The sequence below is a fragment of the Crocodylus siamensis genome, chromosome 14 (assembly GCF_052110815.1).
Source record: "Crocodylus siamensis isolate JL-2025a chromosome 14, ASM5211081v1, whole genome shotgun sequence".
Taxonomy (NCBI): Eukaryota; Metazoa; Chordata; order Crocodylia; family Crocodylidae; genus Crocodylus; species Crocodylus siamensis.
In genome coordinates this window covers 11,883,489-11,900,357 of record NC_143408.1, presented here as the reverse complement: position 1 = coordinate 11,900,357, position 16,869 = coordinate 11,883,489, and the positions used below count along the sequence as shown (strand labels likewise).

Below are 16,869 nucleotides of genomic sequence, written 5' to 3'. Positions count from 1 at the left end.
GAGAATGCATTGGATGCATGAAATATTCCGTGTTTTAAACTAGCTGGTTGTAAGTCTAGACAAGGTGAACTTGCTCCACTCTCTCTGGATGTAACACGCCCTAAATTTGTTAATTATTGGGTAACCTGTCTTTAAACTCTCCAATCTTCTTGATTACGGTAACTAGCTCCCAGAATTTCTTAAAGCATTCCCTTTTGGAAACCTAAGTTTTTGTTTAAATTAAATGAAAGGATAAACCAAATTATTACCTGTAACATGATCATTACTTGGCAAAAGCATGTCTAAAATAGCATCGCCTCTTGTTGGTTCAGTGACTACATTATGAAGAAATGTGTCAATTATCATCTCCACAAATAACTCTATCTACCATTCTTAGTAATTTTGATATTGTGGACAACAAAAGCTAAGGACTCCATAATAACATTACTGCTGGTAGTAATACTCCATTTTATGTTACCCATGCTTTCACTTCTTATTGCATTACAGTCTATCACACCATTAACATAACACTACTGCATCATTTTTATCTATATTCTTAAACAATGCATATCCTTTAATGCACATAAAATCACAGAAAATTAGGGTTGGAAGGGACCTCAGGAGGTCATCTAGTCCAATTTCCTGCTCAAAGTAGGATCATCCCCAACTAGATCAGCCCAGCAAAAGCTTTATCTAGCCAGGTTTTGAAAGCCTCCAAAGATGGAGCTTCTACTACCTCTGTGGGTAACCTGTCCCAGTGTTGTACTACCCTCCTAGGTGAGAAAATTCTTCCTAATAGCCAACCTGAATTTTCCTGCTGCAACTTGAGACCATTGCTCCTTGTTCTGTCATCTGCTACCACATTTTCTAATTATACTTGTTAATCCACCATATTTCTGCTATGCATATAGCAACTGGTTTATGTTGTTCTAGATCCTATATTTTACTGCCTAAGTACCTTGTATTATGATATAACCATCTTGGTCATTTCCTTCTGAGCTTTACTATTTATATATGCATATACTGTATTTTCTCACATACACCTCCCCCCTATAAGGCACAACCTTATTTTTGGGAAGGCAATATGAAGGAAAGAGAGATTTTTCCAGAGTTATGGCTGCATAGAGCAAGGACAGGACCTAATCTTCAGCTCACTCACCTTTCCCTTTCCTGCTTAACCAAAAGCTGAAACCCTAGCTGCTGCTGAAGACTGTTTTTTCCTGGGTAGATCTATAATTTTTAAAAGTGCTAAAAATATTCTGTACAGTTGTGAAATAAGACATGAGGCCAGGCGTATCTACAAGACAGCAAAATAGCCAAAAGAACATCTAGCTCACTTAGTAGAACATCAACACCATTAAGAAGGAGAGACGCTTATGGAAGGAAGAACAATTAAAGTCAAATGACTCCCTCAGCTGCCTGAACAAAAATGGCCATTTTTACTGCAGGCAGGAATCAAAGCAGGGTACTTCTATTCCAGACTCCTTATGGGAGAGTAAATTAAGAGATGTTTGTGTAACTTCTGTGCTTGTTTTAGCTCATTTAGCTTAGTATGTAGGTACATAATACAGTGAAAGATCTCTACCTATTTTTAAAAATAGGTAGAGCGCTTTCACTGAATTGCTTACCTGCATACTGTTCCCATCAACATCAGTGCTTGCTTTCCCCTTGAAACAATAATCCTGCCCTCTAGTGGTTTTTTCCATATTATATTCTCATTTACTTAATTTTTCCTGTGCTCACATATTAAAAACAAGCACATAAATAACACAAATATCTCCTAATTGACTCCTCAGTCCATAACTTAGAGCTCTTATAGCAAAATGTACAAATCTTATAAATAAAAAAAGATAGTGCTCCAGACTCTGATAAAGTCTATCCCTCAAGAATATTCTATCAAATTTCCTCAAAATGGTCAAATTATTTCACAACCTTCCTCCTAGCACATCACTCCTTAAGGTAACTGTTGATTTTCACTGTCTTTTCACACCTTTATCCTTTTATGGTGACTACAGAATTCCAGTGACTCATTATTTCCCCACTTCTTTGAGTATCTTTTTGTCATGTGAGACAGTTGCTTTTTATTTATTCCAGCACAGTGGGTCTCAGCAAGATGAATTACCAAGGTCATAATAGAACTAGTAACTGCTGATGTGGGAGTGACATGTAGGAACCGCTTACAGGAATGGCCAGTGAACTGATGTTACTCTAAGAAAATAAACTCGGTTATTTAGTTCCAGAAAATGAATACTGTACATTACCAGTCCTCTAACTTTCATTTGATGTAGCTGCAGAGCTTGATATTGGTCATTCTAAATTCAATAAAACAACCAACGATTCAACAACATCTTTAATGTGTAATGCATTATTACACAGAACATTTGAAAGCTTATACCTGGGGAGGTGGTGCAAACTTCCAGCCCTCTTTCTTGCTTATTTTTGTAAAAGCAGCCAGAAGTCCTAGCCCAACACATGCACCAGTACCAGTAGTAAAGCTGTGAGCTGGGAGGAGAAAAGAAGAAATTAATCTGTAACTTAGCACTAGAAAGTAAGTCAATTTCAAAGACTCAGATTTTTCTTTTGATACTGATTCTACTTTGACTGCAAACAAAATACAGGGCTGATTAGAAAGAGAAAGCTAGGGTTACTTTTTTTAAAAAGTGTTGTTTTCATGAAGTTGTACAATGCTTGATGCTTTCTCCCTCACAGGTCTGTCTCCCATGACTTTCAAAATACTAACTACACAGTTTACACACTACAGTAATGTTTATTGCATTTTAATGCCACAAACTTGGCATGCTGCCCACCTAAGAAAGGTATAACTTGATTCTTTTTTTTTTGTGAGCATCAATATTTTTAAGTGCTCACACCTAAAAACAGCCTGTAAAACAACAGGCCTTGCATAATATCTTTGAAGGCTTATTCTGACCCTCCAACCCTGTATTTTGAGATATCTTAACTCTGCAAACATGCAAAAACTTTTCAGAGCTGGCAAAGTAAGAATACCTTTCTTGTCACACGGCAAACCCAGAGTCCCACAATGACTTTTGATACTATACCATATCAGTTTCGCTCCATAACATTATAGGCCAGTGATCTGCATTAACCAGGATGCAAACTCATTTAGCACAGAAACAAATGCAGACTTCTTTCCCTCAGATAAGTATACCTTTCCTGGTTTTCTAAGGGTATCCCAGAATTAATTACTTTGACATTACTGATGCAAGATGACAGTGACATTTTGAGACATCTTCCCTGAACAAAATATCCCGAGATATCACAAGGAAAAAAACCCTTAATTTAAACTCCATTTGTGTATACAGCCAGGCCAATGCAGACACCTCTGAGCTTTCTCTATTCAGTTCATAGTTCATCTCTGAGGCTCTCTTATCCATTACTCTAGCAACACATATTTTGGCATAAGTCTAGACCAGCTTAATTTTTCAGACCTTGACATGGATTGCAAAATGGAGCATTTCTTGGGGTGACACGAAAGGAGCCTAATCTTGTAGGCAAGGGTGTCTGTGATAGTTGAAACTATGATGGGAGTTTTAGAATTTGCTCCAATAGGCAGCTATTTAATGAAGGATGAGCTCTAACCATTGACAGCACCTGTATACAGAGAGCACTTGAGCAGATAAGCTTTTTAATATATTAAAATGATATCGATAAAAATTTCCAGGGTAAAGAGGTAACTTTCCTACACATATAGAAGTAAGAATTAGACAATTATTAATACTTCCTGCTGTATTTCCAAAACCATGCTCATCAGAACTTACCTCTTGCACCAAAGATCATTCCTGAAGTGCAGCCTCCTATGAAATAGTTTAAAGGATCCTCTGGTTTCTCTCTGATTTGGGCACTGAAGCAAGTGGTCAATCCAAAAACTGCTCCTACTGTAGCTGTGAGGAAAAGTGAAAATAAAGAGCAAGCAAGGAACTAAAAGATACAATATAGGGAATACGTTTTCCAAAGACCTGGTGCTGTAGGAACAGATACAAGAATTAGAGCTTCAGCCTTCTAGGGAACAGAGGAAGCAAACTAAGAATTTGTTTCTATAAAGAATCAGCAGGTTACTGAAGAACGACACTTTCTAGTCAAGTGAAACGAACATGCAGATCTGTTAAATTCAGTATCCATATTACTGCAAGCTCGTTGTATTCAAAAAGATGTCAACAAGCAAATCAAAAATGGTTTTGTAAAATACGGCATTTCTGTATACATAACCATTTTCCAGATGACAACACAGGGGCAGAATGGTGAAATAAGTTACCTGATATCAAACACATGTGAATGGCAAGCCTGGGGATAAAAGCCAGTAGACCTTCCTGAAACAAGTCACCACATCAGTTTCTTTCCTACCAACATTATTTTAGTGGCCTATTCTTACAACCACATAAAGACCTCATGCAAAAGACTCAGGTGTTGAGAGAATTAAGGCTTCCTTACCCATTGTGACAGTGCTTGCGGTTGCTACTTGCACAGCTTTAAGGGCAGGGCTCGTCTCCTTCAATATAATGTGAAAAATTGAACCAATCAGGCCTGTAAAAGAAAAAAAAAAAGATTAAAGAGCAGCAGGACACAACTTTTGAAGAAGGGCATCTTGAATGTTAGGTCCCATCATCACAAAACTGTAGTCCTTGGCTTACCTAACAGTTTTCATCAGAAACCTGTACTGCTGCTATTCCAACCAGTTTACTGAACAAGAGACAGGGCAAATTCCTGGTTTGATTAAAATCAATACCAAACTCCCATCAACTTTGATTAAGCCAAATCAGTAAATGGACTGTCTATTATTTAAAATATTTCAGCATGCCAAAATGACCTGATATAGGTAGGCTAAGAGAGGTAGTAGCTGTGCTGGTCTGAAGTCAGTCAGAAGGCGGGTTGTATATGCATCATTATTGACCAAGATTCTTTTTTTTTTTTTTTTTTTGGTATACAAGTGAGAACAGGAGAAACAAACATTAAACCCGTAGGAACAAAGGGGTTACAAAAGCAGGCAGGCCTGGTGAATACACATGGCTATAGCACTGCTTCTTCCCCATTCATTTAGGGGCAGGTGCCCCATGATCTGCTAGCCTCGCCAAAGCTCCCGCAGGACCTTCTCTGGTGCAGGTTTTTGTACCCTTGACTTGCTGTCTGCTTCAAGCACAGGCAACTCCATATATCAGAACAAAGGCCACTTACAGATGGGGGGTGGGGGAGGGGGTAAGCGGGGACCAGCTCTTTCATTAAAGTATTGTGAAGAACGATGCACTGGGGGATGGAAAGGCGCACAGGACTTGAACACAACATTAAATACTTGGCAACAAAACATTTTACAGAAAACTGAAAGTCAAATAACTGCTGGGTACAAGTGCTGCCCTCTTTAAAAAATGGAAAAATTGAGGCACAGAAGAAAAATAACTTATCTAACCCAGTGCCCGTTTAAGATGGTGTAAGACAGTGTCTCCCACACCGTGGGTCACAAGAATAAATGAAAGGGTCACAAACAAACTCTAAAAATGGATCAACACGCTTGTAAAAATGGATCCTAGTTCAAAGGAGAAAACGGGGGAACCCGTGGGATTTCCCTCAGAGACTGGCAGCGTCCCAGCCTGCGAGGGGCTCCCAGGGGCCCCCCATGTCCCAGCGACACCCCCCACTGCCCCACGCACAAAGGGCTGGGGACACTGAGGCCACCAATGCTTGCAAATGGGTCCTGGTACAAAAAGGGTTGAGAACCACCAGGGTAAGAGGCCTCCTGCTACCCTGAAAGTACTGAACGAGTGCCCTCGGCAGGCAGGACTGGAGAGGAAGGCGGCAGTCCTTGTGATACCCTCCCACCCAACTCCCAACGGTTCTGGGCCTCGCACTTCAGCCGGATCACAGCTTCGAGAGCCAGCTATGCAAAATCCCCGCCGCGGGATTTCGGGGGGGAGGGGGGCAACCCAGGGTTACCCCGCCTGCCCCAACCCGGTGGGGCACCAGCTGCTTCCCGCCGCGCCAGGACACAGGAGGCCGCAGGCCCCGGGCCGGGCCGGGCCGCGGAGACAAGGCCCCGGGCCGCAGCGGGCCCCGGTGGCTGCCGCGCTGTGCTCACCCACAGCGGCCCCGACGCGGCCCGTGAGCCAGGCCTTCTGGACGCAGTTGGTGCCGTCCGGGATCTCCCAGTACTTGGCCAAGTCGCTCCGGATCAAGGGCATCTTGCCGGCGGCCTCCTGCGCCCGGGCAACGCCTGCTCTCGCGAGCGGCCCCTGCTCCCGTCCCGGGGCGGGGCGGGGCGGGGCGGGGGGTGGAGCCGGGGCGGGTCTCGCAGCCGCAGCGGAGCGGCCGGGGACGCGCTTCGCGCTGCGCCGCCTCTCGGCGGGGGCGGAGCCGGGAGGGGCGCGCGGGGCACGGGCCGGTCGCGGCTTCGCCCTCCTGACACAGGCGTCGGCGGCGGGACGACGGGTTGGGGAGGGGGGCTGAGGGAGCTTCGCCCGCTCGGCCTCACTGCGGAAAGAGCGGCCGGGGCCGGGGCCGGGCGAAGCCGCCCCGCGCAGCCGGGCTGGCCGCCGGACGCCGCGGGCGCGGCTCCATGTCGGCGCCGCCCGCCCTGCAGATCCGCGAGGCGAACGCGCACCTGGCGGCGCTGCACGGGCGCCTGGCCGAGCTGGAGCGGCGGCTGGGCGCGGCGGAGGGCACCGTGCGGGGGCAGGCGGAGAGCCTGATCCGCAAGGACGCCGAGCTGCGCGCCGCGCTGGAGGACCTGCAGGCGGCTAAGGACAGGTACTGGCGGCGGGGCGGGCTCTGCGGGGCAGGTCCCCGCCACAGCGTCGCAGACGCTGCTGAACTGGTCGGGCCTGCGAGGCGGTGTCCCTCGGGCGGAGAGGGCGCGGTCGCGGCGTGCCCGTCTCTTCTGGCCGCCTGCCCTCGCGAGGGAGCGCTCAGGGTGCGGTTGATGCCCTGGGACAGTTGAAACCCCACTCGGAACACCACAGCGTGCGCTCAGCTGCCTCCTTTGCAGTTTAAAAATGTCGGGCGTATCTAACCGGGACAGAAGAAAAGCAGTGGGCTGCTAACTTTTCAACAACTTTGCGATCAGTTCTTTGCTTGTCTGGTTTACTTAGCAAAATTTGTACAGGGACAGAAGTTAAACTTGACACATGGCTCAGGATCAGCATTTTCCTAATGTAGTGGCTGTCTCAGAAAATACCGTTTTGTCATAGAAATTACCACTCACGTTTGTTTTTTGTTTTTTCTTTTTTAACTTGATTGGCTCAAAAGGCTTAGTGGGACCATTTTAGGGTAGATATAAAATTGCCTTTAGGTTCAGGTTGCTCACGCTTTCCACTTTTTCAACTGCATCGTAACTGCCAAACTGACATTTTCTGTGTCAGGTCTATGCCTCAGAATTTATTTTTGGAAATTAGCATTAAAAAGTTTGTCCACCTGAGAACAAGATCTGGGATGTCGGCTGGTTTTGTCCATGTTTCAGTGCAAAGGTTGCAAAATCAGAGGCTGAGAAGTTTTTTTTTTAAAGTCAGAACGAAGGCTTTCTTATTCAGCTCAAATCTGTATGCCTAATGGAAAGGCAGACAAGGCTCTCTGGGTGAGTCTGGTATCTTGTATTAGACCAACTTTAAAAAAAATGTTTTTCCAACGATTTAAGTAAGCTTTTGGGTCTCAAAACTCTTCGTCAGGCTGAGGAAGTTTCAGCAGTTGGTGTGTGCTCTTCCTGGAAGCAAGCTTCCTCAGGCCTGGAAAACACCGAATGGATCCAGACCATGGATGGCATGACAAGAAATGCAAAACCTGCCAACACATCACCCCCCCCACAATTATACACCCCACAACAGAGCCATCAGCAGCACCCCTGCGTCTTACAGCTGCACCTCCGGAAATGTCATACATCTCATCCAATGCACCAAATGCCCAGAGGGAAGGTGCATAGGAGAGACCAAACAGCAACCGCGCACCAGAACGAATGCACGCCGCAAATCTATCGGAGACGAGAACACCCAACTACGCGTGGGGCCGCACTCGCCACGGCACAATCACTCTCTCCCCAGTCTCTCAGTCCTGATCCTCAAAGGGAACTTACAAAACACTTCTCAGGGACGAGCCTATGAACTTCACTTTATCGACCTCCTGGATACTAAAACTTATGGACTAAATGTAGACAGTGGATTTATAACACATTATAACCTGCCTAACATTTGACTCCCCAGGGACCTCTCCACTATTCATCCCCCTTCTCTCCTCCTGACCCGGCCCGTCTCTCACCCACTGACTCCTCAGTTTACATCTTCACTGACTGCCCATGTTGCATGCATACCAGCCTCTGGCTGCTTTACTTTTCCTTCCATCCAGGAAGAGCAGACACCAACTTACTGAAACTTCCTCAGCCTGACAAAGGGCTTTTAAACGTGAAAGCTTGCTTCTAAAAAAAAAAATGTGTTTCCAACTATTTAAGTTGGTCTAATAAAAGATACCAGATTCACCCGAAGAACCTTAGCTGCCTATGTCCTTAGGCCAATCCAGCTACAACCTACACCCCGCCTAACAAAAATGAATTTGTTACCTGACCCTTGTCTACCCCATGCACTGCTTCTGCAGGGAAAAAAAATGTGATCCTGTATTCCTTAATTTTGGCATTTTCTAACTTTCCAGTGTTTGACTTTGCAACCTAAATGTTCTTTAAGCATATTTTTTTAATGTATTTTCCCTACATTTTTGTAAAAGCAAATTGAAAAATAAAAATATCTCCAATGAACTATATTGACCTATGTGGGTCATTATTTCAAGTTAGGTGACCGCAGAGCAGGCAAAGCCCAGCCTGAGGGCTGGATTAGGCCCATGGTGGACTCCACTTCCCAGCAGCCCCTGCCTGCATCACTGCAGCTGGTTTCCATGGAGACTGGCCTCAGCAGCTTGCAGGACATGGTAGGTCTTGTAGTAGTGACAGCAGGGAAGACCTGCGATCTGCCCACACGCCCCGGGCGGGGGTTTGCAGGCAGCGGATCATGGCTTTCCTTAGCTCCAGACCACGCTGTCACCACCACAAGATCCTGGCGCCCTCTCAACCTCTTTAGACCCAAGGCAGCCCCTGTTAGATTCAACACATCTTTTGGAAATTGGCAGCTCTAAGCTTTCACTCATTTACCATGAAAAATAGAGCAGTTTTTCTGTTAAAAACACCTCAGAAAAGCCACAACCGATCAAAATGTTTTTACACTATGAATTCCAATTTGAAATATGTAGGCTTATCCATTGAATCGTGTGTAGGTGTTTGCACCCCACAGCACTCTTAAAATAATCTTGCAACACCCCAGGATGCCACGGCAGCCTGTTTGAAAATGACTGCTCTGGAGAATACGTGCTACCTTTGATTTCAGAGGCTGTTATCTTGGCCAAATTTGGGTCATGCAAAAAGCACTTTCTTGCCAAATTTCAAGCCCCTGCTCCAAAGTTTGGAAGAGACAGAGCTTCTCAGTTAAATGCAGTAAGAATATTTTCACATGGGCAAATTGACTTTTTCTAAATAATCTGAAATTATTTAACTGCTTTCTTTGGGGGGGTGTTAATAAACCATATGCTTTAAAATGAAAAGGTTAGGCAGCCTTAAGTATCACTATACTGTATTAGAATTTGCAAAAGGCAGATAGCTATAAAGGTTTTATGGACTAACTAAGATTATATATAGGGAGAGGAATAGGACAAGTGCAGAAGCTTTTGTCAACCCAAGTTCGCTTCCTCATATACTGTGAAAGGATGGCAAAGAGCAGAGCGTAAAGTGGATTGAGCGATTTAAAATACAATAGGTAAGAGAGCAGAAAGCAGGAGGAGGGGGAGTGCTCTGAGAGGCATACAGGCAAGGAACTCAGGAACAAAGGGGTCACCAGAGTTATTCCCGGTAATGAGATAATCAGTAGTCCCTGTTTAAACCCTAGGGTCTCAAGTTGCACAAGGGAAGTTTAGGTTAGACACTAGGAGAAACTCTCTCATGAAGAGGGTAAGTAAATCACTGGAGCAGGCTACCCAGGGCGGTGATGGAAGCTCCCTCCATCTGTGGAGGTTTGCAAGACCCGGCTAGACAAAGCTTTGGCTGGATAATCTAGTTGGGCCTGGTTCTGCTCTGAGCAGGCGGTTGGACGAGATGACCTCCTGAGGTCCCTTCTGACCCTACTGTTCTAGGATTTTACATCTAGTCTAGTTGGTGGATAATTTTTGTTCTTCAATTTCACATTCAAACTAGTTTTTAAAAATTTTCTGCCTGAGAACAGCAATCCTGAGGTTAGCAATGGAGTATCCAGGGAGATTGTTCTGCCACAGGCTTTTGTGTCTTTCTGCAGCTGATAGCAGGGCAGTCTCTTACATGTAGAGATTGCCCTGTCGGCCTAATGTAGAGGGCAGATGGGCATTGTAAGCAGGTGATAGTGTATGGCATTGGGAGAGTTGCAGGTGAATGAACTGTAGAAGGCTTCATTATTATATCTAGTGATGATATGGTCTGTATTGGTGTGGGGACACACCAGGCACTGGGGGTCCATTACAGGGCCAGGTGCCTCGTTGAGGATGGGAGTTCATTAGTCTGTTGTTTGAGAGAGACTGTTTGAAGCTGGGCTGTCTGTAAACCAGGACAGGTTTGTCCCTGAAGGCTACCTTGAAATGGTCATCCTTTTCCAGAAGGGGTTGGAGGTCATTAATGATGTATCTTAGATGTTCAAGCTGGGGGCTGTAGGTAACAACCAGAGTCCTGGGGTTGGTAATTGAAGCAGGTCAAAATGATGTCAGTCTGGCTTTGTTGATTTGAGGGGCTACAGTTTTGGGATGATATTGTACCTGTAGGAGTCTGTGCTCCATATGCTTAAGACAGTCATCCCAGTCAGTGGGATCAGAACAGTTGTAGCACAGAGCGTGGCTGTAGATGATTAATCTAATGGTGTGATTAGTAGGGGTTCACCGATAGATTTTTGGGGCCAATACCGATAGCTGATTTTTAAGGAGGCATACCTGGAGAGTAGAGCTGGGCAGTTTCATGGCAGAGCCAGCAGGGCTTGAATAGGAGCAAGTGCAACCACAGGCTGCACTGAGCCAAGTGTGTCCTTCTCTCTCCCTGCCCCCTCCCTCCCCATAGCACCCAGTTGGATACAGCCAGGCCAGCACCACGCTCCTCCCACTCAGCTGAGGGCTTGCCCCAGTGCTGCAGCTCTTAGCAGAGGGTACTCAGCCCACATGTGGATGCCTCAGGCATGATCCTACACAATGCAACATGTCCATCTGCCGTATGGCCCTGGGCTGGGAGAACTGCGGGTCCTTGCCAGGGGCCAGGCCGGAGCGTGCAGGAGTTCTCTGGGTGCCCACCGCCTGGAGGCTCCACTTGGTCATGGCACAGCTGTCCCCGGAGATGGAAGCCCCTGGGGGTGCTATGGTGGGAGTACCTGGCTACGTGCAGCCTGCCCCTGCAGTACCCGGTGGCAGCCCCACTTGTTCCTGTGTAAGCCGTGCCAGTTCTGTCACACAGTTTTGCCTGGCCCTGCTCCCCCAAGTGACTGCTGGTTTCCTCCCTGCTGCAGCAGCTATGCAGTGCTGTGGCCCAGAGATGCACCACCTCCCAGGCAGTCAGTCCCTACTACAGCCACTCGCCCAACAGTGGGCAGCATTGAGCCAGGAATTAAATGGTAAACATTAAATGGTATAATTACTGTTTAACCATTTAATGTTTAACATCCTTGATTTGAAAAAAAAACCCTTTTGTTTGAGCCTGTTCTTCTGTTTTCTTCTAAGAGAAATTGCCGCTCTTCAGGAGAGACTGTCCTCATCTGAGGAAACGATTCAGAAGCTGTTGAATCAGATCCAGGAAAAGGACGACTTAATTTTACAGCTGAAGCACAGGAGTCAACTTTTGACTAAAATTTGCAGAAGCCGACCTGCCCTAGACAATCTTCTGTCTTACATGGCAGAAGGGGAACAGTTAAGTTCCTTTCCAGGGAGCCAAAGCAGTTCTAATTCTCCAATTCATGAAGGGCTGCAAGAGACAGACTGCATGGCCAATCAAATATCAAACAACAAAGACTTCTCTCTCAGTGAAGATGAGCTGGAAGAGCAAGATTTGGATAAAACCCTCTTTGGTACAACTGTATGAACAAGAGAAAAGGAAGCTGAGCTTTATTACAAATTTTTCAACACCATTTTTCAGTCTTCATTTTTAATCTGAAAAGCAGGTTCATCTGAGAGTTCTTCCCACATCTTGGGTCTTGCAAGTAGCTTCTTCTATACCTCCATCATTGTGGACTGGGGAAAGCAGGGATTGATTGTATGCCATATTCAAAGTTAGAGTAAGTTGGGGCAATGAGGACTTAAAAGTTTCCTCTTTTCCTTAATAATAGGAACATTTTAATTATGCTGTTTTAGTAGCATTTGTTTTTTCTTCAGACCCAAAAGATACTCCACTTTCAAGAATACAAGTCAGACACTATCTGTGTAGTTATCCTTTCAGCTGTATAGGATACGATATGTTGCTACCTGCTTCTACTGGTCCTTTCTCAGTCTGCAGTATATCAGAGTGGTAGACAGTGATTTTTAGAGTAGCATGTTTATACGATTAAACAGAACAAGGAGCAATGGTCTCAGTTGCAGCAAGGGCTTAGGTTAGATACTGGGAAAAAACCTCTCTCACCAGAAGGGTAGTAAAGCATTGGAAAAGGCTATACAGAGGCTGTAGAATCCTTGGAGGTTTTTAAGACCCAGCTAAACAAAAGCCTTGGCTGGGATGATCCAGTTGGGGTCCCCAGTTGGAGTCCTGCTTTGAGCAGGGGGGTTGGACTAGATAGCCTCCTGAGGTCCCTTCCAACCCTAATTTTCTGATTCTAGGATATATTTTAGGAAGCATAATTGCTGACTTCATAACCCTTTAAAATATTGAATAATCCTAGAAATGAAACATCTTAAGTGTTCCACACACTATTATTTCAATCAGCAGAAGGAGGACTTTAAAATCAACAAAAGCTGCTTTTACTTGGAGAAGTTGAGCTATGTAGTTTAAAGTGTTGTTGAATTCTTAACCTGCCATTTAGATATGTAGTGATATAATCAGTGAGATTTGAATTCACTAGTTGAATTCTACATTTGTGTTGGGTGAAAGTCATTTTCAATAAATTTTAACCACTTTAATTATTTGCTTAGTGACACTTATGCATAGACTCAACTGAGAGACACCAGAATGCTGCTTGCTTCGTGCCCAGATTGAAGAAAACCAGGAATTTGAGGCAGGTTCTTGGTGATGGGGGGGGGGGGGAGGGGCATAAGCCCCTGCCCCGAGAGTGGCCGTTGCCAAGCAGGGGCACCAAGAGAGGCACCAGCCAATGTCCCCTCTGAGATTGGTGCCAGGGAGTTGATCAGCTACTGGGGGATACCTGCAACCCTGGTAGGTGATCGGCTGCTGGTACCCCACCTCCCCCCATCTACTCAGGAGGCACCAGTCACTCATGGACAGGTTCACCATGTAACAGTAGTAAAAAGTTCTATTTTTTGTAGGGGTGCACCAAAAAAGATTTTTTAGGTTTATACTGATGGCTGATTATTAGCCAGCCACATTGGCCAATACCGATCTGTTTGCCAATATGCAGCCCGGCAGCTTGAAGAGCAGTGTCCAGCCAGTAAGTCTGTGGGGGGAGGAAGGGGTATGGGAAGTGGGGATGCAGATCAAGGCCCCCTGTAGTAGAGGGAATGGGGCAGGTCACAGCACAGGACTGAGCTGTGGGCAGCTCATCCCAGGGGTGCACAGGGAGAGGGGTGGAGGCAGCTTTCCACACTGTGCACCCCAGGAAAAGTATGGAGAGCATGTGCCCCCCCCCCGATTTTTGCATGGGGTGAAGGCAGATTGCCTGCTGGGGCCTGTTTCCAGCTGGGCCAGGGCTGTGTTCAGGCTGGGCAGGGGGCTACAGCCACCCTAAAATTCACCATAGTCCCACTCCCAGTACCACCGCCCACCCACTGAGCACAGCCCCAGCCCAGCCCCCTTCTAGGAGGCGGCTGGCACAGCCCCCGAGCCCACAGCGGGTAGCCCGCACTTGCCCTGCACATAGATCTGAGGGCATATGCCCCCCATCCTTCCCCTGCTCCCATTCCTTGTGGCTCCATCCCATGCCCCACCCTGCCACTGCCCCACTCCCTCCCGCACAGTGGGTGCCTTGACCTGCCCCTATGCCCCTTTTTCTCCCCACAGACTTACTGGCCAGGTGCTGCTCTCCAAGCTGCCGGGCTGCACTCCTGGCTGCATGCATGCTGCAGCTGCATGTGGCATTTATTTATGACATTAATCGGCCACATCAGCCAAAAAAAAAAAAAGCTGATTGCCAATAATATTAATTTTCCTTTCATCTGCACTGATACCATATGGCCCATTGTATAGGTGCACCTGTAGTTTTCTCAAAATACCTCCGGAATTGCATCTTTATGCTTCAAGTTTACAGGAAAGGAATAAAGAAGGAGGTATTTCATTAGCAAATTCTGTTTAATATTATTGCAGTCACTTATGGAATTCTAAGAAATATTTCTGAAATCTAAACCAGGTATACAGGGTGGTTAGTTTCTGACTTGATCACTCCATTTTTTATTTTTCTATCAATTTTGATGATTTTAAGTGTATTTTAAACTTTTTACAATTACATCTATTTACTTTTTACAGCTTTTAAAATCAGCACCAGTAACTCTGTGCAAGCATTTCACTGCACTACGTAGTTAGGTGTAACCTCTTTACCTTTTGTACATAGTAAGTACATTTTATCTATGGGCTAATCAAATCACTACTCTTCCTAAGTTTGTCTTTCTACAATTTTACACTATCAAATTCTGACCGTCAGAAACTGTATGCCATGTTCTATAACTGAAAAAGTACTTTTTGATATTAATCCTACATGCGTGTTTTTTATATGTAATAGCCCTCTTTCTTTTTTTTTCTTTTTTTTTTTTTAAACAGAAGCCAACGTGTGAGAATGGGTATTCCACTTCAAGTATAAGAGTAAAAGAAATCTCTGTGGCAGGCCAGTAGTGAGGGGGCTCATGCACTGAGCCACCCACCTCACTGTGCCTGATCACCTTCCAGGCTCTGAGTGCCTCCCTGGGGGCGCCTCGCGTCCAGCTGATCCCCTTCCTGGAGCACACTTGCTAGCCTGGGGGTAATGTAAGCTGCCACCACCCCAAGAAAGGACTGTCTCGGCCCCGTGTCCTCAGGGAAACACAGGCCTAATAGTCCTACGGGTACTCGACCCAGTACAGGCACTTGGGGCACTTCCCCAAGTTGGGAGCCAAAAAGGAAAGTCTCCCTTAGTCAGCAGACCTAAGGGGCCTCTTAGGCATAATTTAGACCCACCCCTCAATAAGTCTCCTACACCAGTCACAAAGGAGAACTTTATTGATTACAAGGGGTAGGGTGAAAATAGGGTACAAGACAGAGCAATATCATAGAAATCCCATAGAGCAAAACAGTCTGGCTGAGGTAGCCTTTTGCTCACGCATCTGAGTTACTGCCAGCTATGTATGTAACCAGACCTCGAGTAGCTTACTCACAAGCATCATCCAGAGGCTGTTGGAGATTCCCTCTGGAGGCAGGCAGTTCATTGATCATGAGTTATGGGGGAGAGAGCCAGTTTCAGATCGTAAAACTCTGAGTCCCCCCCATGGCTGCTGCCCACTCCTCCTGGGCAGTCTTAACTTACATAGCCCCTATGACCACATTCACCTGGTCCAGTGGAGGCCAGCTCCGGTTGGCTGTCGGCTAACCAATTTGAAATGGATCACTAGTTGCTGGACAGACTCTAGCCCACCAGGTAGATGCCCCTCACCCAGGTAGCTGATACCAGTCACATAGGCAGAGGGAGCAGGTTCCCCCCCCAGGAATGGAGCCAATTGAGGTTACCTAAAGAGATAGGGTAAAGGTGTGTCTCCTCTGCTGGGCCCATCCTAATCAAATCGTCTCTAAGCAGAGATTTTGGGGAGAGATGCAGGGCCAAGAGAGTCCCCTCTCGGGGTGGTGGCAGCTTACGTTACCCCCAGGCTAGCGGGTGTGCTCCAGGAAGGTGGACAGCCAGACATGAGGCACCCCTAGGGCCTGGAAGGTGGTCGGGCACAGGGAGGTGGGTGACTCAACACAAGAGCGCCCCCTACTGGCCCACCATGGTCTCACTTTGGAGAAACTTTTGAACACATACAATATATTCATATAACCAAAATGAATTTCTTGTATTTTTTAATAAACCTAAGATTTTGTTTACTTGTACTCACTAAAGAGTCCTTTATATTTTCCTCGAACTAGGATGTTGACTGTTATGTCCTGAATCAGGTTACATATATTCTGCTTTTACATATTCTCTGTCATTTAAAGTCGGTAACTTCTCCTTCATCAACTGTACGTATGCCATGTTGGTGGCACTGGAAAGCTGTTGTTACATCCCTGTGGGCTCATCTACACATGCCCCTATGGCACCATTGTTACTGCACCATCATTTAGTACTTCTTTTAGGAAATAATAAATGATGGTACAGTAACAGCCGTTACTGCACCATGCTGGGAGTGCACAGTTATTTTTAGCTACTATGTTGCCATAGTGACACACTCTAGCTAAGCACAGGGCTTCTGGGTGGGGGCAGGCCAGAGCTGAGTGGGTCTCACTTTCTGGGCTATTGAGTCCTGCCTAGCTCCCCTGGGTCCTAATGCCCCTGGCTCCTGTCATCTTTATTAATTTTGTCAATTTTTTATCTAGTCTGTGAGGCCCCTAAAATGGGCTGATGGGCCAGATCCAACCTCCAGGCTGTATTTTGCCTGCCCCTAGTCCAGCCCTATCCATACGTCATCATGGTTCTCTACCACCTGTGCTACATTGGTCCATGCATGTGGAAATGCTGAGGCTACAACAAGAAGAGT

At 46.0% G+C, this 16,869-nt stretch overlaps 2 protein-coding genes across 9 annotated transcripts in view; one reads left to right on the top strand and one right to left on the bottom strand.

The window, feature by feature from the left end:
• NDUFA11 (NADH:ubiquinone oxidoreductase subunit A11) overlaps nucleotides 1–6,253 on the bottom strand; it is a 73,518-nt gene extending 67,265 nt beyond the window's left edge. For 3 of the 8 annotated variants that reach the window (XM_090027804.1, XM_090027805.1, XM_090027806.1), the window contains exons 1-4: nucleotides 6,065–6,251; nucleotides 4,429–4,521; nucleotides 3,759–3,881; nucleotides 2,375–2,481 (exon numbers count right to left, since the gene is read on the bottom strand). In XM_090027804.1, the coding sequence (XP_089883930.1) occupies nucleotides 2,375–2,481; nucleotides 3,759–3,881; nucleotides 4,429–4,521; nucleotides 6,065–6,167 (426 nt within the window). In that variant the 5' untranslated portion in view covers nucleotides 6,168–6,251. Of the gene's footprint in view, nucleotides 1–2,311; nucleotides 2,482–3,758; nucleotides 3,882–4,428; nucleotides 4,522–6,064 lie in introns of those variants that run through there. The other 5 variants (XM_090027801.1, XM_090027800.1, XM_090027802.1 and 2 more) reach the window with 3 other exon arrangements.
• Nucleotides 6,254–6,305: 52 nt separating this feature from the next.
• On the top strand, nucleotides 6,306–16,219 carry VMAC (vimentin type intermediate filament associated coiled-coil protein). Its single transcript, XM_090027809.1, has 2 exons — nucleotides 6,306–6,732; nucleotides 11,734–16,219. The coding sequence occupies exons 1-2, from the start codon at nucleotides 6,542–6,544 to the stop codon at nucleotides 12,089–12,091; spliced, it is 549 nt and encodes a 182-aa protein (XP_089883935.1). The 5' UTR covers nucleotides 6,306–6,541; the 3' UTR covers nucleotides 12,092–16,219.
• The last annotated feature ends 650 nt before the right edge of the window (nucleotides 16,220–16,869 follow it).